At 35.3% G+C, this 25,626-nt stretch overlaps 1 protein-coding gene across 1 annotated transcript in view; it reads right to left on the reverse strand.

Moving 5' to 3' along the window:
• The window catches only part of OTOGL (otogelin like), a 92,587-nt gene that overhangs the window by 8,105 nt on the left and 58,856 nt on the right, over positions 1 to 25,626 (reverse strand). The window contains exons 32-55 of the mRNA XM_071422042.1: positions 25,197 to 25,364; positions 23,337 to 23,615; positions 22,590 to 22,707; positions 21,283 to 21,362; positions 17,587 to 20,396; positions 16,726 to 16,903; positions 15,704 to 15,846; positions 15,037 to 15,060; positions 14,805 to 14,897; positions 13,993 to 14,182; positions 11,558 to 11,772; positions 10,324 to 10,465; positions 9,807 to 9,992; positions 9,083 to 9,295; positions 8,130 to 8,234; positions 7,710 to 7,817; positions 7,252 to 7,353; positions 5,898 to 6,002; positions 5,769 to 5,809; positions 4,748 to 4,811; positions 3,635 to 3,813; positions 3,163 to 3,267; positions 2,257 to 2,376; positions 636 to 681 (exon numbers count right to left, since the gene is read on the reverse strand). Coding sequence (XP_071278143.1) covers positions 636 to 681; positions 2,257 to 2,376; positions 3,163 to 3,267; positions 3,635 to 3,813; positions 4,748 to 4,811; positions 5,769 to 5,809; positions 5,898 to 6,002; positions 7,252 to 7,353; positions 7,710 to 7,817; positions 8,130 to 8,234; positions 9,083 to 9,295; positions 9,807 to 9,992; positions 10,324 to 10,465; positions 11,558 to 11,772; positions 13,993 to 14,182; positions 14,805 to 14,897; positions 15,037 to 15,060; positions 15,704 to 15,846; positions 16,726 to 16,903; positions 17,587 to 20,396; positions 21,283 to 21,362; positions 22,590 to 22,707; positions 23,337 to 23,615; positions 25,197 to 25,364 — 5,814 coding nt within the window. The remainder of the gene's footprint in view (positions 1 to 635; positions 682 to 2,256; positions 2,377 to 3,162; positions 3,268 to 3,634; positions 3,814 to 4,747; positions 4,812 to 5,768; positions 5,810 to 5,897; positions 6,003 to 7,251; positions 7,354 to 7,709; positions 7,818 to 8,129; positions 8,235 to 9,082; positions 9,296 to 9,806; positions 9,993 to 10,323; positions 10,466 to 11,557; positions 11,773 to 13,992; positions 14,183 to 14,804; positions 14,898 to 15,036; positions 15,061 to 15,703; positions 15,847 to 16,725; positions 16,904 to 17,586; positions 20,397 to 21,282; positions 21,363 to 22,589; positions 22,708 to 23,336; positions 23,616 to 25,196; positions 25,365 to 25,626) is intronic.

Below are 25,626 nucleotides of genomic sequence, written 5' to 3' on the forward strand. Positions count from 1 at the left end.
TTCTCAATCGATTTTTAAAATTGCATAAATTGTGAAAGCTTTGTCATTTTGAGTCACATTTAATCATATTTTAAAGTTATACACAGAAAATGTGAATGTATTACCAGATATTAAAAGGTTGATTTTATATAAGCATTGCTATCATCAATATTTCTCTAATTTTTCCTCATTTTGGATTTAAGAAAAACATTCCAGTATTTTGGACCTAGAAAATATGTATTAGGCATACAGAATAAATTGCTAAGTTTGAAGATGCATCGCAAAATATCATTGAATCAAGAATCAATTTTAAGAGGAAAATTCTTGTCTTTTAAGGTGAAGATCATATAGGTACTATTTGAGACCCAACTTAAGAGAATGTTTTAATTGTTTTAATTGAGACAATATTAATCTTCCATGAGTTATATTTGGAGAGATTTGATTATACTCCAGAACAATAATGTTAAAAATCACCAAGTCAGCAGCCAAATTAAGCAAGATCTCTTAAGAGTTGTTAGGTAACTACAACAATTTTATGAGATTTGCAGGGGGAACTGCATGCTTTTTCCCTCTTCATGTCCCAGCAACAGAGGTTAAAAAATAAGCCCTCCAAAACCAAAGCTAAACTAGCACATATTGCAGCCTTCATCACTTACAGGTCTTGCAGCAGCCATCATTATACGTCTGCACAATTCCTCCATTCTAGGAAAATAAAAGAAGAATATAGCAAAAAAGTCTGGACCTAATACAAAGGGATATTTTATCTCATGATATTCCACATTTTAAAGACATCAAACTAATACAAAGTAGTGACACTGAAATCAACAGAATTACACAAATATGTGTCACCTGAAGGGTTGTTTCATTAATTATTTAGAGCCTTTGACACTGAAAATGAGCTCATTATGATGACAATTTCAATTGTGTTCAGTTGACATCTGATTTAGTTTCCTTTGAAGAAATAATTTCGTTTCTATAAGCATGTTTTTATATAATCTACTATCATCCATTTCCCCACCATGGAGATTTATAAGGATAGTTTCAAAAATACATGTGAGTAGCCCAGATCTGCACATCAAGCAGACTACAGAAGATGAATAGATGCTATCTATTGCTGATGTTATCTTAGGATAACAACAGACAAAAGACAGACATTTTTCAGCTTCTATCTTTTCATGCAAGCATATATTTTTTACCTCCTTACATTAAATAAGTTGTTCAAGAACTTCTTAAAAGAGCACTTAAACTCAGATATTCCTGAATTATCCTGAACTGCCTGTGAGAAAAACTTTCTTCTCAGCTAATGGCTCAAGCCTATGCTCAGCATCTCAAAAACAGGTCAGACTGATTCAGAAAGTTAATTTTAGGACTCTGTTCTTTACAATCTTAACCTAATAGATCTGAATGGTGTCAGAATGGTTCCAAGGAAGAAATTCAAGCATTAACTCATAGTACAGGCATTATTTTTAAATAGAATACTTTCCTCAAGACTGGAAGAAATAAATGGAAGGGATAAGTAGGACTAGTACTAAATGCATAATCTGTAGCCAAGGCAACAATGGTACTTACCCTTTCTACATATATATTTACTATTATTTGTAGCTCATATTAAATATAAAATGTACTGCAAGTGAAAAATTTGACAGGTATTATAAATTTAGAGAATTATTAAATTAGAAATTAAACCGTAAACAAATATGCAACCTTTGTGAAGAATACATGTCCTTCAAAGCAGTTTATATGGATATGCCACCTTTATATTTTTAAATATATGATGTAGGTAGATACCCTGGATATTTTTTGTTAGGTTACACAAATTTTAGTTTAAGAGCTAATAAAGTTTATATATACTCAGTCACCTCCCTAATCATTGCACAACTTAAGGGCTTCTTAATATAGCTGACATTTATATGGAGCATTTTTTTGATTTATAGATCTGATTTATTTATTGTGTGTGTTCTATGAACTTGGCAAAGTATTATTCCAAAATAAGGCAAGACATAGCGATTACCACTCTTTATAGTGGTATGTCAAGCATGATTCCAGTTCTAAAAGCAGTCATCAACAATACCCAAGCCAAACTTTTACACTCCTCACAGATAATTTGTCAGTTGGAAAGAAAATAGGAGTATAGGAAATGACTGCAAATTGCTCATTTACATGTTTTTACTTACCACTTTTTTAATTTAAAGAAAGTGCATGAAGTTTGCCTGCATTTTGGAGTGCAAGCCAAACTCCAGAGCAATTATTGTCACTTACCTTACTCAAAGTACAAACCTTTGTACACTCAGTGTCATTAAATGGGGGGCAGACAACACTTGATCCCAGTACAATAGCCCCTGCAGCAGTCTTAACACATTTGTAGTTGGTGCAGTTGGAGGTCCACGTGCTTCCTTCCTGAATATATAAAACAAAGCTGTTGTTAGGAAAGCCAAAACACTTCAGCTTTATTTCCAACCCAAAATATCTATAAAAGCAGTGCCCTCATGCTGTAGCATCTACTGGAGTGGAAAGTCTGCTGCAGACCATGAGTAGGTGGCAAAAAGGAAAGACCATCCTCTAATTACCAGAGGCTACTCCTCCCTGGAGCCATGGCTCTATTCTCCATGCTGAGCATGCTGCTGAGCATGGGTGCCCTACTGCAGAATGAAAGGACTTTGTGCCAGTTCAGTAATTTCTTTTGCTCTGAAATCAATTGGAATTATGAACCAAGTCACAGCCACATCTAAATTTCTGTGCATGTGGGTGCTGGAGCACACCATCAAGACTCTGAACCCCAGAGCCTCAATTTGCACTTTTCCTTTCTGTAGTAACCAGCAGGAAGAGAAAAGTGGCCCTCAGAAGAGGGGGACATAGAAGTCCTGATGTAGACTTAGAAGCTCTCAACACCTCTAAATCGCAGTACCTAATATAGAGTCACAATTCTGCAGTTAGAGCATATCCAGCCTTAAGTAAATGATGACATTTGCAGATCTTTGCAGGAAATATTACAATCTATGAGATATTTACATGTGTGAAATGGCAGGTTCCATTAGTACATCATAAATAGTCTCTAAGCGTGTAACCAGCAGTAAGGAGAAGATGAAACAAGAATGACTGCATCAGTTAACTTAGAAATGCCTGTCAGACTCCTGTCTATTGTATCATTACAGTTACTTCTTATCTCTGTTCAAAGGCACTTACCTCATACAAAATCAGTGTTCCATTCTCTGTATGAAAAGAGCAGGACACATTTTGACACGTACCACAACAAGTATGGTGACTGAAGGAAGGAATATATACTTGATGCTGGAAAGAAAGGAAAGGAAATAGACAAGCTAGTACTTTTTAAACATACATTATATGAAAATTCTTTGATTTCTGAAATTAAAAACACCGAGGAAAACAATGGATGGATGGATGGATGGATGGATGGATGGATGGATGAATGGATGGATGGATGGATGGATGGACAGTTAAACAAATTTGTTTACATAGGCTGCTAGAAACTGCCTCTCAAAATAATTGTGCAGACACATGATACACATCATCACTGCTAAATTCTCAAGTTCTTGCTGAGTAAACAGGACTAGCAAAAGTCTTCACTAAAACTTTTATCCTAGTTGTGCAGTTGTGTTCACAAATTGCATAATTCCTGTATTTTAAGAATACTCACAGCTTCACATTGCTGGGAGCAGTTCATCATTGTGAAATGCATGGCATTGTAGCCTGTGTTCTGATCTTTTTCTTGTAAACACTGTACAGTGTAACAAAGGTCTCCATCCAAGTACTGAATCACTGACTGTCCAGGATTCAGTACTGTGACCTCTTGGAAGATGCACACATCATCCTTCTCTAAAACCAAAAGAAATAGATGTTACCAGAGGGGAAAAAAGAATCATTAAACAAATTAACAGAAGCACTGGTAAGACAGAAGTAGGGCAAATTCCTATTCACTGCAAAAGTATTCTATCTTTTAGACTTGATTGGTTTGTGGTTTTAGTTACCAAACAAGATGGGGAGGAATGATAACTCAGTTTTAGAAAATGCTGCAAAATGCAAAACTGCCTAAAACTGATAGTGTTCCTACTACGGAAGTAAAAAAAGTCTGTTGTTCTTATTTTAAAAGTATTCTAATATTTAACATTCATCTATTCTGCACATCACAAAATGTGGCCTTTTTGCCAATTAAACTACTCTGCAAATACCTGTGGTCCAGTAATCTGTTCAAGCTGTACTGTAAATATGTGCTTGGAGGCTGTTCAGCCTGGGCTGCTGCCAGGACTGCAGCTTGTCTCTGCACCCCCATGTACAGTGCAGCTGAAATCTACTCTACATGGGTAGCTGAGTGAGGGAAGGGAGCAGATCTCTGATCTTGATCTGGCCACCTCCTCTTGTGCTGGCTGAGCAAGTCTGTTGCTCTGGGCAAGATTTTGTCTCATTTGTGTTGAAAGCAGACTAGGAGCAGCTGCCCTGCTCACACTCAGCTACTGTTCACAGCCTGTTTCCTACTTGTCTCTCACCAGAGAGGCTGTACCTGACTCTGAAAGCATGGGCAGTTCTACAACACTCCCACACTCTGCCAGAGCAGACACAAAATGGATGGCACAGCAGGCAAAGCAACATATTCAGAAAATAAAGTATCATTGCATAGCTACATAGACACACATCAAATTAAGATAAAAGAGCTTTTACATTTGAGAAGGTGACAATGACCTTAGTTCTGCTTTCTTTGCACACCCTTTTAACTAAAAAATAAAGCACAACGATGAGGAATATAAAAAGTTACCACAAATGTAGTGAGTGCATCCACAAGCACTGGAAATACTGCTATCTATTTTTTTAACTTCTCCCTGAGTACAGAAAGATAAAAGTTTGCAAAGTCATGCACAATTAAATGTAGTGCTACACAGACAATTTTTCTCTAAAAATGTAAAATATTACTTTCATCACTTCCACCCCTGGTTTCATAAAAGAGGAAAATTGCCATGTATTCAAGACAGAGTAGCATATTCAGAGTTATTCAGTGTATTTATCTCTTAAAGCAGAAAACAACACTTCATTTTCTGTAGGAGTGCATAGAATAGCAGAGTGAATAAATAGCATTTTTTTCCTGAGACACAAAGTTATTTCTATAATAAATATATTAGCAAAAGATTGACTCCTAAGGATTTTCTTTCAAAAGATAGGTGAAAACTATTTAAATCTAAAATTCCTTAATAGACTTTACATTAGGCTGTCTTCACGTAAGGAAAAAAATTTCAGGCATTGGATAAGGAAAATATGGTCACTATAGCATTAATGGGAGTTTGAACATACAGTCATATTTTTTTCCCAGATCACATCCCTATTATGAAAAACTACATGAGGAGCAAAATATTCATGACTGCTCATATCAGCAAAATTCAACAATGTTAAATCATTTTAATCAAAAGCATATATTATCAACAAAATGACACATTTCTTCAGATGATACATATAATCATATAGCTCATACCTCATTAATTATTTTTAAATGTGAATTATTTATGTAAAAAGCCTTACTAGCATATTGTTTCATGTCGACACTGAACAGGATAAAATTACAGTTGTTTTTTTTCTTTTTCCACCTTACAACACACAAAGTGAAATTCCTCCAAGTAATTGGTTGACAACACTGTGCAGACACTTGGAATTACATGCTTGAGCTGGGACTGCAGGGCAATCCCACCCTGTCCCTGTTACTCTTTACAACTGAAACAAGGAGTGTAAAAGAGAGGAGTAAGACAGCTCAACACCATTACTAACAGTATTTAAAAGACATCACTTACCAATTTACAGCTCAGCATGGTAGCATTTTCACAACTACATTCTAAGGAGATAAAGATATCTGTGTTAATCAATTAGCTAACTGTTAGTTTTGGTTAAGAGTTGTGACTAAAGAATAAAGCAATAATTACCACAGTGCCATTCCGGACAACATTGCCCAAGTATTTTTTCCTTCACAGGTGTCATGTCATCTGTGCAAATCATAGGAGGCTCAGAACAAAGATTTTCATCGCAAACTAAACGAGGGGGAAAGACATATAAGAACTTATTCAACTTTCCTTCATATTTTCCAGCTTACATTACTTTTGATAAACTATTTTAAAAATAATTTTATTTTATATAAATGTTATTGTGTTTCTTAAGTATCTGAACTATACTTGGAATGAAAAACAAAACAAAAATTTTCAAAAGTGATTTTAGTTGTCTTAGAACATGTTTAAATTTTCAGAGAACATCAAACAGGAATCATTTAATATTCTTCCTACTTCAGACTTACTCAAGAAAATAACCACTACCAAAGACATCTAAAACCATAATCTTTGGGAAACATAAACTTGATATGTACTGTAAAGTGCACTTCTGTAAGATAACAGGGAGCAACTGCCCTCCAGGTATGAAGCTATTAAGAAAACATTGCCTCCCTTATCAGAAGCAGCTTACTAGGGCTATGAAAGAAGATCAAGCACTAAGATCTAACTTTCTCCCTGCCAGAAGTGGGAAAAAAATGCCAAAAGGTCTTTGCAGAAAATTTCACCTGGGTAAAACTGCTAGGAAAAGGAAAGGACCAAAATACAGAAACAACCAAAGTAAAAATTGCTAAACTCCAAACTTAGTGGAAGTCAATTTTATTATGTGAAATTAGCCTGAAAACTGCAATAGGATGAAAGTTAATCTAAATTAAGCAGTTGTACTTTTAGATGTTACTTAAAAATGTATAGCACAATTTATGTGTTTTATGAGACTAGGAAAAGGACTAAGTTACACTGCAAATATTTTTCTTGTGCCTGCTCATTGTTTGAAGAGTAGTCAACCCAGCAGTATTTGAAATCCTTGGTCTACTCCTTCCCCTAGGAGCTAAAAGTGCAAAGAAACTGCCTAAACATCAGTGACTTGTACAACAGAGGAAAACCAGCATGGAAGCTGTTTTATTAAATGCGTTATAATATATGAAAAATTGTATATTTGTACTCCAAGGACGGGATTCAGGGCCACATTAATATATAGGTATTTAAATCACTGTGAAGATAACCATATTTCTGTCCAGTGAACTGAATAACCTCTCCAGAATCCACTGATGAGGTTTGTTAGACCACCACTGGGCATACCAAGAACTTTGAATCTGTGTGAAATTTGGCACCTCTACACTCTCATTTCGACCTCTCAGTCTATACCTGAAGCCCACTCTAATTGGCAAACCTAAACAAGTTCCTGCACAGCCAGGCACTGAATTTGGTGATGTATCAAACCCTCAGCAGTTACACTCACCGCAGTAGTAATGAGGACAGCAGTAGTGTATGGTATTAAGGTCTACAGTAAGAATTTCCCCTTCACTACACAAGGGAACAGGTTCAATACAGGATTCACAAACTAAATAAAAGAAACAAAAAACAGACATGAACAAAGTTTAAAAACGTAAAAAGTTAGCACATGTGAATTCCATCTAATTGACTATATAAAAAGTAATACTGCATTTGTTACTCTGATAATAGAAATTTTAAGGATTTTATGGATATTAAAGCTAAACAAAGTTCAAATATGATGTTCAAAATTGTGTTGGAAAAAAAAGATCCCCAAACCCAAGAATAATGATCCTCCCATCCACCAGATCTGTGTGAAGTATCACTCCGAGGATTCCTGCCTTAGGTTATTTTAGAATTATAGTCTGGTTTTGTAAATATTTGATTATTCCTTAGCTCTCCATAAAAATATTAGAGGCATCTTACCACAGAGATGAGAGAAACAACAGGGATCTTCCTGTTTTGCCTCAACAATAAACTGATCTTCTCGGCAGTCAGGCTGGGAGGCATTGAAACAAACTGAAGGATCACATTCTGTAGGATGTGAAACAAATATTGTTTTAAAAGGAGTCACTGAAATAATATGAAAAAGATAAAAAAAATATTCTTCATATGCTAAGTAAAATAAAATACCCCAAATTTACTGCCAATCAGAAGTAACACAAAACACAAAGACAAAAAAAACAACACTAGAGAATGTTTAAAAAAACATACATCATTGCCCAGTGCTATTTACAGTGTCCCATTCTGTTAACAATCAAGACAACTTGTAATGCAAATTTTCTTCCAACATATAATACAAGTATGGAAAACTTTCCACTAACTGTGGTTTTGTATTTCCCTTACCACATCGGTACTGTGGGCAGCAGGACAGGGGGTGGTAGCCTACCACTAATTTTTCATTGGGTTTGCATGTTGGAATTATGGCATCACACAATGACATGTTACATTCTGTGGGATAAAAAACAATTTTGATGTCTTTAAAGAAATACTAGTGCAAGTCCTATAGTTCAGGCTATTTATACCATCTAATACAGAGATCCACAAAACAAGAGCAGCCCAAGTCAGCTTAAAGTTCACTCCATACCATCATGTAGACTTTTGTGTTCAACCCAAGCAAGCAGTAATATCCTTCTTCAAACTGGTATTTACTTGCTCTGCTCCCTGTGCATGAAGCCAGCTATAATGTCCCACTGATATTCCTTGAGCAAATTGACAATACAGCATTGGTTACAGGTATCTAATAAGCAAAAGCACCACATCAGATGGACCATATGTTCTCATTTTCCTTGAATATGTTATGGAGAAATTAGTATATTTTGCTTAGTGTTTTAGGAGCAATAAGCTTATTCTTTTTCTAAACAAACATGGCTAGGCAGAATATTAGTATTCAGTCATCAGCTCCCAGAAAAAACTTCTGGGAAACAGCAATAGATCAGAGGAAACTGCTCATCACACCAAAGTACTAGAAAGAAAAGCAAGCAATCTCTGACCACGTCCCCAAATACCAAGATACTTCTATCACAGAATATAAATCAATTTATTATTAAATTCTATGCAAGAGCTTTAAAAATATTTTTAACAGAAGTTTTGTTGAACTGGTGGACTTCTAAGAAAAAAATTATTTCAGTGAATAATTCTTATAATGAATAGAAGCCTCAATTTCTGGCCCAACCAGCCATAAGTACTTGAAAATTAATTCTAAAAAATGTTACCTTGAATCTAAAGTTTGTCATCTGCCTGTGAATGTGAAGCAGTTATTTTATACTTCTGTTACAGAAAATAAGTTTGGTACATACCACAAACTTTCTTGGGACAGCAAGCTCTCTCTTCAATGACATGGAGTAGAACTTCCCCTTCTCTTTCACAGACTGGTGGTGGATCCTCACTGCACTCAGGTTCTACAGCAATAATGCTTCCATTTTCTAAACAGCTGTACATGCAGCACCCTCTCATGGACCCATTCCAGATCTCCCCAGCAGAGCGGGGTTGTCCTTTATTATCTGTACACGCTGGAAGAGAAAAAGAACCCTTTCTTTCCCTTCAACAAGCAGACAGCTCCCATTTCCTGCAAGCAGCTGTGACTTGCATAAAATTATTGCATAAAAAACTATGGCTGTGGAGCATTATGATAAAAGAATCCAAGAAAGGATGATGACCTTAAAAGCCCCAAAGGAACAAATGCTTTTCTATGGGTGAAAATGGGTGAGGGCAAGGGACAGAACCTGCCCATGTTATTCCTTCCTAAGTTCCCAAGGGAGGAAAGCCTGGGAGCTATAGAAGAATGGCCATCACTTTTCCCCCAGCAGAGGTACATCAGCACTGGCCCTTAAAGCCAAGTTAACTGAAAGCACAAACTGCTCTAGCTTGAGAAATGTTAGGCTCTGTTGAAGAGTTCTTTACCAGATTCACATTTACTGAGGATTGACACAGAACTTAAGCTTCTCTCTTACCATGAACTGTTAATATAACTATGGTTAATATGATCATAAGTGCAAAACTACTCTGTCCTACTGTACTTACTACATTTTTCTTCTGGTATACAGAGGTCTGAGTCTGTTCTATGCAGAATGGTGCCGTTTTTACACACACAGTCTTCCCTTAAATAGGAACAGGGGGAATCTTCATAGAACCATTTATTCAAGCATGTCTTGGCTTCACAGGGTTGCACACAAGGCTGGTATTCCTTGCCCTCAGGGCAGCTCAGTGCTGCAAGGAATTAAAAAAGGATATTGAGTGTTTCTGTATCCTTTCAGCATTTCATTGGTTAAACAGGTAGTAATAACAAGTGAGCACAGAAAGCACACATTTGTACATTAAACAGTACTTTAGGTAAGCAATGAATTCAATAGAGATTAAAATTCATTCATGACTAAATGATGTATTCTCATCTTAAGAACTTGTACCCTGATTTACCAGCAGTGTGATAAAATGAGATGTTACTTACAAGAATAATAGAAAGAAATATAATTTTAACTTATCACTAGAAGACGTCATCACTAAAGCCACATAAGGGTACAGAACATTGCTATCTGCTTACAACAGTAATTAGGTGTCCTCCATTTAATGCAGATGTTGTGCTTGTTGCATAAAGCCACATATGCAGAAAGTGCATCACACTCATAGTTCAAAAAATTAGTACTGTTGATCCACATCTTCTCACAAAATTCCTGCGGTGACACCTAGGAACATATTGAAATTGGGAATTAACAAGTATAGGGACTTCCTGTAACTAAAATAAATCAGCAATTAAAATAAGTAATACAGCCCCAAGGGGAAAAAATCACTAACAGTGTCTAAATTTAAAAATATCTTTTTTGTCAGAATACTCATTCTGCAAAACTTAAACTGTCAGATGTAGTGAGATTTTCATGTGACAATCTCATTAGGACTGCATTCTCTGTCTACTGATCAGCATAAAAAAGTACTGATCAGTACTTTGAAGAACTTTTCAGCATAGCCTGTCAACTAAAATTGAACAATCTCAGCTAAACATTGCTGCTATACCTTCAATACAATCCGGCTGTGAATGAATTACCTCTTACTCTGTTTCCATGCCTGTAGGACCTGATAACCTATTTTACACATCTATCTCTCAGAAAGAAAGGACCCCTTGAGAAATTAATCATTTTTACTTTTAATTAATTTGGAAAAGTCAGTTATACCTCAGAGATTTGGGGCTTCCTCATTTGCTGTTCTGGAAAGCAGCTGTGCTGCACTACCCCCCTCTAGGGACCTATAGAGGTCTATCCACCTCTAGAGCTGCATGTTACAGCTAGATCCCCATTAGAAAGTACAATTTGTAGAAGCAAATTACAATGATTTATGTAAGAAATGCTACAAAATTTTCAACATAATATTGGCTGTGTCAAAATATTTTAACTGGAAATTTCTTTAGTCCAATAAGTCTGCAACTGCATGAATTGCTGTTGTGCGGAGCAGAAGCATGAGGCTTTCTGTTTTAGTGATCCTCATCAAGCATTTAATAAAAATAACATCTCTGGAACATGTTTATCTTGACATGATAATCCAGTGTGTTCCCTTTGAGAAATGCCCATTAAATTATTTCAAAAAACAGCATAATAGCACAGGGATCAATATAGATGTGTGTTTTCAATGGACAACGTGGCAGGTGTGTTAAAGACACCCATTCCACTGTCAAATCATAAAAATAAGCAAAACATTAAAAATGTGCATGTATCAGTCACTCTTTTCTTAATTATACAGCTATTACATGAGTTGGTCCTGCAGTTTTTTCTGATCCTCATACTCACTTTCTTATGACAAGGGATGAAAATACTTCTGTTTAACAGTTCCATACAGTATGTGCAGTTATCTTCGGTACAGTTTCTTACTGGCCTCCTGGTTGTTACATCAAGTGATTTCTCAATTTCCCAGCTCTTAATAAACATTTCAATTTCCTCCATATTTGTAATTATGGTCATGTTTTGCATTTTCAGGTCATCACTAGGATCTCCATTACACACCCCTGGGGACAGAGCATCGTATTCAAAAACACACAAACATTCCTTCATTTAGGAAAGAAAAACTACCTGATCAATTATGATCAACACTGCATCAGCTGACCTGTGAAACTCACCTGAGTAAATAAATTAAAGCATTTTTACGTCCCACTGTAGTTCCAACCTCCTGCTTGTGATTTTAGTTCTCAGCTCAATGGCTTGCTAAAACAAGTAGAACTCATTTTACCTTTCACAACAATTAACTTTTGAGAAAAACTGCTACCAAAATGTGCTCTTGAGTGTATCAAATTCACTGACATGGTGCTAGATTCTGATCTCATTCTACAGAATGGCAGTCAACTCCTTGGGAATAATAGTAGATGGTTTTGAGATTAATTGCTCATCACCAATGATTTCACACTGTATTGAGATTTAATTGAACATTCTAAGTGCAAGAAGTTATTAAAAGAATCTTTTGATGAACAATTTGCTTTATCTAGAGAAAATATTGTTCTTACTGAAGTTATTAATACAAAGCCACTGTAAAAAACTACCTTTCCAGACCCCTGGCATTCATTGTCTACCTGAATTCATTATTCTATTGATACATAAATTAAAATACATGATCTCTTTAAGCATATTACAAGTGAGTAATGCCAAAACTTTAATCTTCATACTAGTTTTACATCTCAGGAACTGATCAGGCAAAGTTCTTGTCTTGTTTCCACTTTCCTTCTGCACTGTTAAACATACCCTAAGACCTTGCCCTCCTGTTTTCAGCCCTGCAGTCTGATGCTCTCCAGGGTTCTCTGTTAGAACTGGACTAGCTTGGTGTGGCAGGCTCTTATTCTTTCAGACATGGAGAAATACAGAAGATGGCATTTAAATAACAAGTGTTTTACAGTAGTACCACTTTCCTGTATTCTTAGCTCTTCTGCTTCTTGCTGCAAATCACAAACTGCTGGCAGTAGAATTTGTAAAGCCATGCTGCAGAACTGCAGCATATCAATATAGCTTTAAAAATAAAGCTAATTTACCACACCGTCCCACAACTTTTTCTGGTATGAGAGGAAGAGGATTGCAGAATCCCAGACAGGAACAAACAGTAGAGGACAGGAAAGAAGCACTAAAGAAAACTTCCGACTTTACTGCAAAATATCAGGTAGTACAACATTTTAAGCAAAGTTTGGATTTGTCTGCATAGCCTTCCTCTTTTGTCTTCTCATGACACAAAGAGGACCTATTCTATAATTCTTTCTACGTTTGCCCTCATCTTGTCCCATTCGTTCAGCATGCATAGAGAAGATGGCATGATACTGGAAAAAGATGCAGGGCCAGCCTTCACCTTCTCTCAGTAGATTTAGGAGAAGTTTCCTTTTGTTCAAGCAGAAGACAGCAATTGATTTCAAGGTTTTGATTTGTTTATGCTTACACTTAAAGCATATCTGAATTGCTTTGCTTGCTTTTAAAACTAAAAGCAGTTTAAAAGATTATAAGAAGTTGATTTTCCTTTACAATATGGAGTATATTATGTAAAATTACAAACCACTAGAAAACGAAAATTTATTGTAAAATTAATTTTTAATCACCTGCTTATACTTTTCCATATTATTCCTTCTGTCAAAGTTATAAAAAAGGCTTCAGGGAAGCTTGAAACATGCTACATTTGCTATGATTGTAATTCAAGACTGAGACACCCCAGCACAGTTTTGGACCTTAGACTCAGCCTCAAGAAGTCCAAAATAAGATTCTTAATTTACTGTCCTCACAAGACTTGTACCCTTCCCAAGATACAACTTTTGTCAGTATTTTCATAGCAATAAGCTGCAACTGCTAACATCAGACTTGTCTCCATATTCACTGAAATATACTATCACTACCTGAATTTCTTTAGCATCCACTTCACTAAAAGTTGTCTTTTTATTTATTCGGCTTCAGCAAAACTCTTGAAACAGGCAAAAATAAGTAAAAGAAACCAGTAATTTTTTTTAAGTTATTTGGATACAATGTGCTGATCACTTCTTGTTCTGGAAAGTACTTTATTAGCACACAGTTCTTTCAAACAGAAGATTAATTTATTATTAATTAATTAATAGTATTTCACAGGCTCTCACATAGGATTGTCAGCAGAGTTAATGAGGGTCACAATGAGAGCTATAGGGACACCTGGTCACAGACACAAAAGGGAGCTGCAAATTTCAATTGGGAAGTTATTGAATAAGAAAAAATTGCCACCATGGCCTCACCACAAAGTCCTTCTGTCTTCTTCGTTGTGTTAGAGTGTAATCCATACTGTATATCCATGATGCCTGTAATGTGAGCCCACTTGATGCTAATCCCACCTGGGGTATTAACCACATACATTGCACCAGTATCCTGAACACTCAGTCCTTCTCTTGAAAATGGTAATGGTTGAATTTCAGAATCTACAACTACCTTAAAGAAACCAAACATATTTTAGAGATAAAGCCAGACTGCAATGATGTATTTTATATGTATTTCCATTTTATAACAAAATACTATTTTCAAAGCCTCTGCCACATATAACAGTCACAGTGCTTAGAGAGCTTACCACTCGTGCCACTTCCAAAAACTGCAAATGAAGTAGGCATGAGGAAAAAAAATCTTTTGTAATTAGGGAAAGAATAAAGCTTATTTATCACAATCATATGATGAAAGAAAACCTCATTCCAATTATTGAAAGTCATCTGTTGTGACTTGTTACTGACTAGCAAAGAAAGTAGCTTAAGTCTTTATCACTTCTAGAGTTCTAGGGTTTCTGGAAATATAGTCTCAGGCATAACCGCTTTTGTAGCTTCATTAAAATCTCAAAAGAACTTTAAAGTGACATGGAAAAATGACATTTAAGTAAAGCATAGTACCAGAAATGTAAATTGTTTGTTTTGCCTCCAGTACACCATGAATTATTGGGAACCTCATCTACAAAAGTAATCCTAATCCTGTAGTGTTTTATTTTAAATCTGATTTATCACATTCTACAAAAGAACAGTTTTCCAGCTATTTTTTAAGTGTACACACGCTGTTGATAGATACTTACTTTTCTTGCTAAACGATTGATAAGTATTTGACAAGTGTGTGTTGTGACATTTAATTTCTTAAAACAGAGCCCTGAAGTGTTTGCAGGTGGCACCTTGAAAGAAAAGTGACAAGGAAATTTAGTTACTATTATTTTTCAAATTCTGTACCAGTGCTATTGGAATTTTCAATATTAATTAAATATATTTTTATATTAATGCATTTTAAAATCTGCTAAATAAGCAAGTACTTACTAGTTTTCTTATTGAATTTGCACTCTGGAAAACATTAAAAAAAATTAGATGTTCAATAATAATCAGCAGCATTTTTATTTAGCAAAAATAAATTACTTTTTTCTTTGTCTTCAATGTTCTAAATCAGATAATAATTAAACTAATATATTCTATTATAAATAAGAAAAAATACACACTTTTCAGCTAATTTAGTGCATATGCTGAAAAGTCCTTTCAAATTACATTTCTTATAAAACTAAAGTTAGAACTAAAACTGCAGACTTCTAAAGCTCATCTGCATATGTGTTCTGCATTCCCACCTCTAGACTGCAACCAGGAAATGAGAGGAATTTAATAGAAAACATCTAAAACAATCAAAGACTGTTGCTTTTAACAGTTTCCTCCTGAAAGGAGACATGCATTGAGAAGTTATGTCACCTCTGATAATTTAAAAGAAATCTACATTTAAACTTCCTTACACAAAAATTACTATTTAACTCAAGATAAAATTCTTTTATCTAGACAGAATTATTAAGCATGCTTCTCAAAAATTAAATAACCTGGTATTTAACTGAGTGTGGCTTTTATTTATAAGTTTTAATTGACGTATTTTTGCATAATTTCAAACCTCTAACACAAAAAAATTCAAGGAACAATTATAATTATTGCATGAATGCAAGATCCTTACCTGATTAGCAGGACATTTTTCAATATGAGCAACAATAATTTCTCCTGGTAACTTGACTAAAACATAGGAAGCCATATTACAGAGGGCTATGTTGTTTCCATCAAATGTAATAACACTCAGTTCAGACAGTACAGAACACTGACCTGAAAAAGAACTGTCATTTAATGAGGTTACAACAAAACTGAATAAAGAGTATTTCTAAAAACTTTCAGTTCTAGCATTATTTGCTTTTGTACATACATTCATAGATAGATAGATAGATGACCTTGTTCTGCAGACAACACACTGAGCCATAAGCCTAATTAAGTGTTTAGGTTACTCAGTGGAAATACCTTAACCTGCTTCTGTGTGCCCAGGGTAGGGAAAAATTTTTAAATTGGTGACAATTTTTACTTAAATCAATGTTTTACAGGCAAGGTTAATGAATCTGCACAATGTGAGATAAAATGTATGCATAAAAATATATATATTTTTGAGATACTGACAAGGAACTTATCTATCTTATCTTGAAAAAATTATAAAGTGCAATATTGGTTTCATTGATGCTGCAAGGTTTTAAATATGACTTCTCTTGAGCCTTTTTGTTCCCTTGGCAGACTCATCCCCAGTTTCTGCAGTGTCTAAGCATGAATAAAAACTGCAATTAGAATTAAATGAAATATGGGGTTCTGTCTTTCAGAAAAGCTTGTATTTAATTTATTTTTCTTCATAAAATGTTGAAATCTTAATATTTCTACTGATAAAAATTCTGAAAAGTCTCAGCTGAAAAATACTAGTGTTCATGCTGGAGATGTCATTTCACTGTTTTCATTAAAAAAGAAAAATATTTTCATTCTCCAGGACACCAATTCAAAGGTACCAAAATGTTCAGCGTATTTCATTCTGCCTTGCTGATGAATAGCTCTTTTTAATTAATTCCAATATTTAACCTCATAGTCCCATTGTAATAACCCTTTAACTTATTACTTGACATTTACAGATCAAGGCTCCATATTTTATTTAAACGTAAAAGAGAGACTTACAGGGACATTGCCATTCTGGACAACAGCTGTCAGTGTTAACTTGAACAGGCATTCCTTGAAAACCACAATCTGGCTTCTGCACATCCTTAGGGCAGTTCCTTGAAAGATTGTATAACATCCAAGCCGTATTCACACATACATACTGGCTACATTTGTCAACAGGTTCAAGGTATCTTGGCTGTCATATAAGGAAAAAACAACCAGAGTCAACTTTAACTTCATTGGCCTTATGAAGTCCAAGCCATGACTTGTCCACCCCCCAGCTCTGAGAGAGAATCAGCATGTCCACCTGCCCCTCATCAGTTATTTTGGAATGACTTGCATTTGTGTGGTTGTAACCAGTGACAATGGTGCATGTCCATTCACCCACACCCACACTGTTCCATCCCGCTTTGGTGGAATACCCTATGTAAAGCATTATGCATTGAGGGTACATGTTATAATCAGTTATAATCTGAAGTATTTTAAGAAACATAAAATCATGCATTCCCATCATTTTAAACCCTATGACAAAGAAACGAGTGGAAGAAGGAAAAACAGGGTAAGCTTACTCAGAAACATCCAAATTCCAAGGATTGTGGCTTTTTCAGCACCTCAGAAATATATTTAGCTATCTAGAAAACTCATATATCTTCAAAGAATTTTTTTCAGAGCAATATATCCAACATACAGAATGTACCAAGGCAGTGTAAGAGCAGCAACAAAACTATCCTCTAAGAATAACTGAGAATTTTAAAACAAGTAAATTAAATAGAAAATATGAACTGATTTAAATCTTGGGTATTACATATGTAGAATAACAGAATGGACTGAAAAGAAATATATATGTTAACATACAGGGCAAAGTAAGAGTGATCATACCACACACTCAGAAGATGTAGATATCAGTGTGTGCATCATCGTGCCAAAGTAAGCCTTGTCATCTACAGCCATCGTTTCTGATGAGGAAGGCAGAGCCATTCCACCACTAGAAAGAGACAAATCTAGTATAGCTCTGGTTTGCAGCTCTGTGGCCTCTGTTACACTAAAATAAGGCGTAATGGGCTTCTGCGTTGGGATTTTGGACCTATCTGATGTCATTACATCCAGGACTCCAGAAACAGAGATATTTTTGACTGAGGTTGTATTTCTTGAAAAAAGCAGACTCTGGAGTGCAGTTACTGGCAAATAAGGTGGGGAAGATTTGTCAGTTGTGGTTGTCTTTGTCTTGGTAGCATTTTTTTGCTCATGTGACGTCTGACCATCTTCTGAAATACCCACAGTGTTTTCAAATGAAGTTGTGTATTTAATTTCTGATGCTATGTATGAGGTACTCTTCATCTGTGATAATGGATTTGCAGTACCAGTTGTTTTCATTATATTAATCTTTGGAGTTTCTCTAGTGCTCTGTGAAGCTTGAGTTACTGCAGTTGTAAATAAAGATTTGTGTGTTTCTATGGTGGTAGGAACTGAAGCTGAAGCCATATAAAAATCCAAATTGACAACAAAAGAATCAGCAGTTTTTGTAGTAATCCTCGAGGCTAGGGTGGTGGTCGCTGAAGTAACTAATAAACTGGCTGAAGAACTAGGTAGCATTTTTGCATAAATATAAGGTGATTTTGAGGATGTAGCATTCGCTGTTGTGTTCCTGATCATTGGCGTAGTGGACTGAGTGATGATTCCAGCTGGTATGGCTGATATTGTTCCTTCTTCTCCTGAAGAACTTACCGAAGAACTCTGTTTTCCTAGAGAAACATTAGACATATGAGTGGTCTTAGGAGGAGGCGAAGGCATAGAGGGCTGGCTTTCTAAACTTATTTCAGAGGTGTTAGGTGTTAGTAAAGAGGGCATTACAATGGATGTTTTTAGTGCTACTGAAAAGTTGCTAGAGAGACTTATTTTTAAAGTGAATTTAGAAAAATCCACAGAAGTTGCAACGTCTATATTTGGAATTTTTGACGTTCCCTGTGTATCTAGAGATGAAACTGATGCTTGGGTAGCACTTATATTTTTTGTTAGTGGGGATGTGCTACTGACTATGGGAATCAATGAAGAACTTGTAATCTGAGATGTCACATAAGATGGTTCTGATGTTGATAACAAGGCTGTAAGTAAAGATAATGACCTTGTAAAAGAAGGATTTTTGGAAATGGAAGTACCTGAACTTTGAGCCACAGGGTCAGTTTTCAATTCTGTATCTGAACTTTTTGGGTACTCTGTAAGTTCTGAAGTGACTGTAGAATTTAGAGGTAATACCAATGTCTTGAGAGGGAAGGCTGAAGATGTAACAGATTTCTTTGGCTTTTTAGAAATGAATGATAATGAAAAGAAATCAGTGTGCATTATTTGCTTATTTTCTGTTGAAGCTTTACTTACTGCAGACCTAGCAAAGATTGTTGAATTGATTAGAGGAGTGGAGGCACTAGAAGGTACTGTATAAAAACTTTTGGAGGCAACAGTGGCACCTGCCATAGCTTTGGGCTTCAGGGAGGTATACATAGAATGGACTGGTGTAGATACTGTGTATGTTGCAGCACTTGAAGTGTTTTTAGGGATTTGAGAAACAACTTGAGGTGAAGATACCGTCATTATTGGCAGAGCAGCAGAAATACTGCCCTTTTTTAATGGAGATGTCTGCTCGGGAACAGTTGTTGAAATTTGCACTGAAGATGAAAGTGTCTTTGGAGGAAAACTGGTTGAAGAGCTAACATTTAATGATATCAGAGAAGTTTTAGACAAAGGTTTTGCTGTTTTGAAATATGAAACTGTGATTAATTGAGGAACACTTGTCTCAGAGCTAGAAAATCTAGTAGTCATAGGAATTTGAGGAGCAGCTGAAGTCAGTGCAGAACTGGGTGTTGGGTACACTGCAGTTTGACTAATGCCAGACCTAGTTCTAACAGGCAAAGTAGCTATAGGAGAAGTAGATGTTCTTAGTGTCAATCGTGGATGTAGAAGAAATACAGGTCTTGTGAAAGTTTCTCTGTCAGCCCCCAAGGCAGACAAAGACACTTCAGAGTGTGTTTCTGCTCCCTTAGAATGACTTACTGAAGGACTCCTACTCTTCCCAATCCCTGCAGGCAGCTCAGAAGTGACCAAAGATATCTTGGAGGCTAGAGTTGTTAGTGCTGAGGAAGGTCGAACTGTTCCTAGCTGAGTGGTTGATGTTTCGAGTGAAAATGGAACTACCACTAGGGAAGTGGGTGTTAATAATGCAGAATGTGCTGGAATAGGACTTGCACTGAGCAGGGTTGTTGGAGTTGTTATTGTAATGGGTAAAGTTATAGATACATTAGAGCAGGCAGTACATGATGTGACTGCTGAGGCTTGAAAAAGAATTGGAAAATCTGTTGAAGGGATGGGTTTGGAAAGGACAGTAGGGCTGGCTGTGCTGTGAAGTACATCAGAAGGCTCCACTGTACTTGGTAATGAAAATGTTGAATAGGTGGCTGCATTAGAAGCTTCCAATGAATAAAAGTCTGTAATGGACTGTGCCGACATATTCATTCCCCTTGAAGCTGTATTTGCATTTATGGTTATTTTGTCTGTCACACCGATGAGAGTTGATTTATTCCTTGAAGTAACAAATACAGGGAGTGTCTGAGGAAATCTCTCTGTGGTAGAACCCATGTGAGAGATTATCAGTGAAGGCTTCAGTCCAATGTCTGATTCTGTAGGTGACATAGGTATGCCTAAAAGGAAAAATGTGTGTTTAAATGTCCTTTATGGATTATTAGTAAAAAAAAATAGCAAATCTATCTCTACTCAAGTCCCATTTAAATATTAGCAAATCAGATCTTGCCAATGGTTCCAGGTCATCTGATGACTTTGAGGAACTCAGCTGATGTTTTCTAAATGTTTTCTAATTTTCTCTGCAAATGAAGTAGTTAATTTTTTATATTGGTGAAAATCTTTATTTTGCAGAGCAATTTTGAAGCAACAAGGCAATCCCAGAGAAAATCAGTAAATCCAAAATAGTAAAATATTTGAAATAAATACGTTACATCCTTAGAAGGTATACAAGACAACTTTGTACCAACGAATATCAAGCATAACATATTTAATTCAAAATTTGTACAATCAGATACAGTATTAAAACTAAATTTTAATGTTAAAATAATACTTTATCCCACGGAATAAGGAAATAATATGGTATCTTTACACACCAGAAATTATGAAATAGGTGAGCTGAATTTGTTAGTGGTGTGTCACCCTCTGAAAAGACTGAACTTTTGCTACAGCCATATGTCTTTCATTTGCAATCTCTCCCTTATACATGTGTAATATACTAGCATTATATAGCCAAATATAGTTGCTCTGAGTATAACATAATCACAAAACGTTATATATAACCCACTATTTGAGAAATATGAGAATTCAATGTAAAATATATCTTTTTGAATGTAGAAGCTCAAGTTTGGATGACTGGGAATGGAGTCTATGTCCAAGAGAAACAATCTTCAACAGAAATATGTTCTGAGAAAGCATTTAACTTTAAAAAAATTACATTTGATTAATCCTTTCCTAGGATCTTGGAATAATTTATAACAGTAGATCAACATAATAAAGTATACTCACAGTCTTCTGGATAAACACATCTAAGCGTGATCTCATCAAGGATCATGTTTTTGGGACAGTATGGCATGCATCCTTCAACCCTTCAAAATATTGTATAGTCAATTCTAGAGCCACAGTAGAAGTATAAAATTTTAAATTATTTTACTTTGTCTAAACAAACCATTAGAATGTCTTATCAGAGTTCTGAGGACTTTCCAATGAAATTATGAACATAGAATTTTAAGGCATTTCAAGTTCACAAAGTTATTTGGCAGCATAATTCTATTTCTAAACTGTTAATAATTATTTGCATAGGCTGATGAATATGATAACTTTGGACCATTTTTCTTCCCCAACCAGGTGTAATTTTAGATCCTTAAACAGAAAGGTTTTTCACAGAATTATGAACTTGTCTACAAGACTTTTGTTTTATCGAAATATGTTCATTTGAGATATTAAAATATTTAGATTGACTCCATAAAGTCTTTCTCCTGTGTCCTTTCAACATAGGAGAATGCAGACAAATCACTATATTCCCATGTCTTTTTCATTCTGGGGGACTTTTCAATAAGAAAATCATGACATTAACAACCAGTGTTCCCATAAGGAAAAAGCTAAGAATACCAACAGAGAAAATTAGTCATGTTAGTAGTATTACTAATCATAAATTGCATATACCTAGGGAGTCTGGAATCTAAAATATCCTTTCTTTTCCACCACATTGTGCCTTGAGCTTTTAGGCATTTTTCCTTTTAGTTTGCTGTGGTTTCATAGAGGTAGGGGAGAACCACTGAGACAGGAAATCTGTTTACTAAATCCCAAGCTACCATCACCCCTCTGAAATCCCTCCCTTCATGCCAGTGGGCAGCTCCCCGAATAAAAGTTCCCTCTTTCTACAGGAGAGGGCGTATTCCTCCCTTACTATTCCTACAATTTTTGATCTGCGTCGTATAAACACCAGAAAGATCTAGTCGTTTTAACATCATGGTGTGCTGGTTTAGGATGCAGCTATAAATCCACAGAAGGAAATAGCCTTCATTTAATTTAACAGCTTTCTACTTGACTACTACCAAAAGCTAATCCTCTGGGCTAAATACAAACCCTCTTTTGCGTTGGAAGGTGCATCTAAATGGGAATACACACTGTGGGAAATGAGTGGCTTGGTACAAATGATTTCATATGACTTGTGAGAGTTTCTCATAAGAATCACATTGAAATCTGGATAGTAAAACTAGATGGATATTGCAGCAGCAGTGATTTTCAGAAAGCATATGGTATGCTTATTACAAAAAACAATACAGTAGTAATATGAGAATAATGTTACTTACAGAGGAAGAAATTTACATGCTGTTCCTTCAGGATCACTGCATGTCTTAAAACAAGGATTAGCACAAGATTCATATCGCCATTCACACATCCTTCTGTAAGGCACAGAAGCACTGAGTTCTGAGAAGGAAAGAAAGGTGTTTTTTAGTGACTCAATAGTCAATAAACAATTTAAAATTACACCCTTTTCTATAACACACACTGGGATCTTCAGATAAATGAAAAAAATGAAAACCAAATAGACAAAATTTTCGGAACTTTCCAATAGGTGAGATTTGTTTCGTTTCAAGCATTCTAAATTTGTTCAAGCCAAAAGACATTTCAAGTTTTGACAATAAAAGCAGCTATTAATTTTTACAATATACTCTGTTTCAAAACCTAAAAGATCAGTTAAACATATTGAAAATACTGTTGGTTGCAGATGCAACACAATTACCGAATTCATTTAAAATAATAGAGATCTATAGATTACTAATGAGATATTAACATACATTGTTTTGTGATATGCCACTTTCATTTTGAGAGAGCAAGCCAATGAAAACATAGTTCAACGATAAAGTGACGATCATATCTGCAGAAGTTAGAAAATAATAGTATTTTGAGATGGAATGGAAGACAGAGAAAAATTAAAAATAGGATAAAATATTTGTTACTTTTGCTGATAGTAACAAATAGAAATACAAGAAAGAAAATGCTCTGAAGGGAAGCAGAAAAAGAATGTTTATCCCTGCAGATTTTGCAAAATTTACCTTCAATACTAAAGCTACCGAAATGTTTGAATTCTTCTGAACCATCATACTTTTCCACTTTAACACTGGATGAGGTGAGAATGATGAAAAAGCCTTTTTTACTGTGCAGCTCGAAGGCACTGAGCCCTGGACTCCAGAGACCCTGGTGGTGGAAGAAGGTGGCTCGTCTCTGAAAGGAGGCATTTGCCTGCCACTGCTCCAACCCGATGGTTTCATTGTCATGTACATACAGAAAGTAGTTTGGTCTTTCAGCAGATTCAAGGGAAACAAGAGACAGAGCTTCCACAGAAGAAAAAAAAAATAATAAAAATGGTAAGATTTTCACAGAAAACAACTTGTAATTGAGATTAAATCCTATATATTGGCTGATAAGTGGTTTATTTTTAAAACTGTATTTTCACCAAAAAAAAAAAAAATCAGCTTTGTGTTGCACAAAAGAGAGTTAGAAACACAATGCAGGGTCTAAAAGAGACTCCAAAGGATCATATAATCCAGAACCACCAGGGAACTTATCAGTTAGACCAAAATTGCATTCAGCCAACTGCTACTAACCTTCAAAACTGATTCCTAAGCAGTCTCAGAGTGGAACTTGCATATCTTGGGAGTTTTTCTCAAGTTTGGACAAAAGTCTGACAGTTTAGCAGGACCAAAATTTCATTAGTAAATAATATCACATTGTAAGAACATTAAGGTCAGGCTTTTTTTTATATGCAGTCATATCCAGAAATACTGTAAGAAAATCTATGGCCAAATAAGAGACCTGACCTCTATTTGCTCTACCCATGCCACAAATCAAAAAAATTCTCTGAAAATTTCTCTGAAAAAATTCTCTGAAAATTTCAAGCTTTATAAGAAGACTGACTTCATACTTGATTTTCAACTTGCATACAGTCTTGAAGTTCTTTAATCTAGAGGAATATTATCTCATCCCTCATTTCCATATGAAAGTCATCTGCGTACTGCACAGATATAATGAATTATTTACTTCCACTTTACATAGGGATTTGACAAGAATGAATTAATTCTTCTGTTTTATGTATTTTTCATTTCAAAATCACATCTAAAAACCTAATTTTCCCACGGAATAAGCATTCAAATGTTTGTAAACTTAGTTTGAAATTTTTCTGTGGAGAGAGCCCTTCTTTATGTTGATTTTTGAGGGTTTGTGATTTTTTCAACACATTAAATTATTTGAGAAAGCAATGACAAAATCTTTATTCATTTAATTGGCACAATCTTCACATATGTGAAGAAAGAAAAATATATATAGAAGTAAAAATATTTAAACAGGTTTATTTTTGTTGTATAATTTGGGTAAGTCTCTAATAAGTAAAACATAGAGTTTAAGACTAACTGTTCACCTAAGAAACTACCTTCTATGTTGCACAGAGATGCTGCTTGTTAACAATGCAGAAATAGATCGATCATTCCGAGTTGCACATTTTCTAGGTCAGGAAAAGTAACAAATAAGGTGGAAACACAAGGTAGAACCAATTTTACTGGAGACAAAAATATCCTGCATTGACCTTCAGTGCTGATAATTGCTATACACTTGTGAAAAATTCACCAGTTTCCAGTTATACAAACTAACTGGATTTTTTCACAAAGTTACTCTATTTACTTGTATTTTGCAATACTTCTAAAATAATTTTTGAAAATTCAACTTTAAAACTGGAAGTGAGGTTTTCTAATATTAAAAAAATTATAATTTAAATCCCTCCTTCATTTTGAAATTGGCCACTTATTCCAAAAACTAAAAATATCTCGACTACTTTAGGACATTTAGAAGATGCAGCAAAAATCATTCATATAGTTTGACATATATATCTCACCATTAGCAAAACTTCTGAGAACACTTACATAAATCTTTATCTTTGAAAAGACCTGGAGTTATCATGAAACTGAAAATTATATTTCCATGTGCTCCAGTTCTAGGCAAGGGAAATATCCTTCTGCTGGATACATTAGCCCCTATAATTGTGTCATTCACTCCAAAACTTGCCAAAATATAGGGTCCTTCACCAAGACCTATGGGAAAAAAATTTTCATCACATAATATACAAAACTTAAGTCTTAATTTTCCACTTGGTTCCACTTGGTAGTGGAAACATGCATAACTCTGTGCTTTACTTTAACCCTGACAGGCAGCTAAGCAGCACACACCTGGTCACTCACCACACACGTCACAAAAGAATCAGAGGGGAAAAACTGAAAAAAAATAATCGGTGAAGATAAAGACATTTGAATCATGGTTTGGTTTGAGTTTTGTTTACAGAGAAACAAGGAAAAA

This window comes from Agelaius tricolor, unplaced genomic scaffold (genome assembly GCF_023055355.1).
Source record: "Agelaius tricolor isolate 1412-34295 unplaced genomic scaffold, bAgeTri1.0.p SCAF_3, whole genome shotgun sequence".
In the NCBI taxonomy this organism is placed as follows: Eukaryota; Metazoa; Chordata; class Aves; order Passeriformes; family Icteridae; genus Agelaius; species Agelaius tricolor.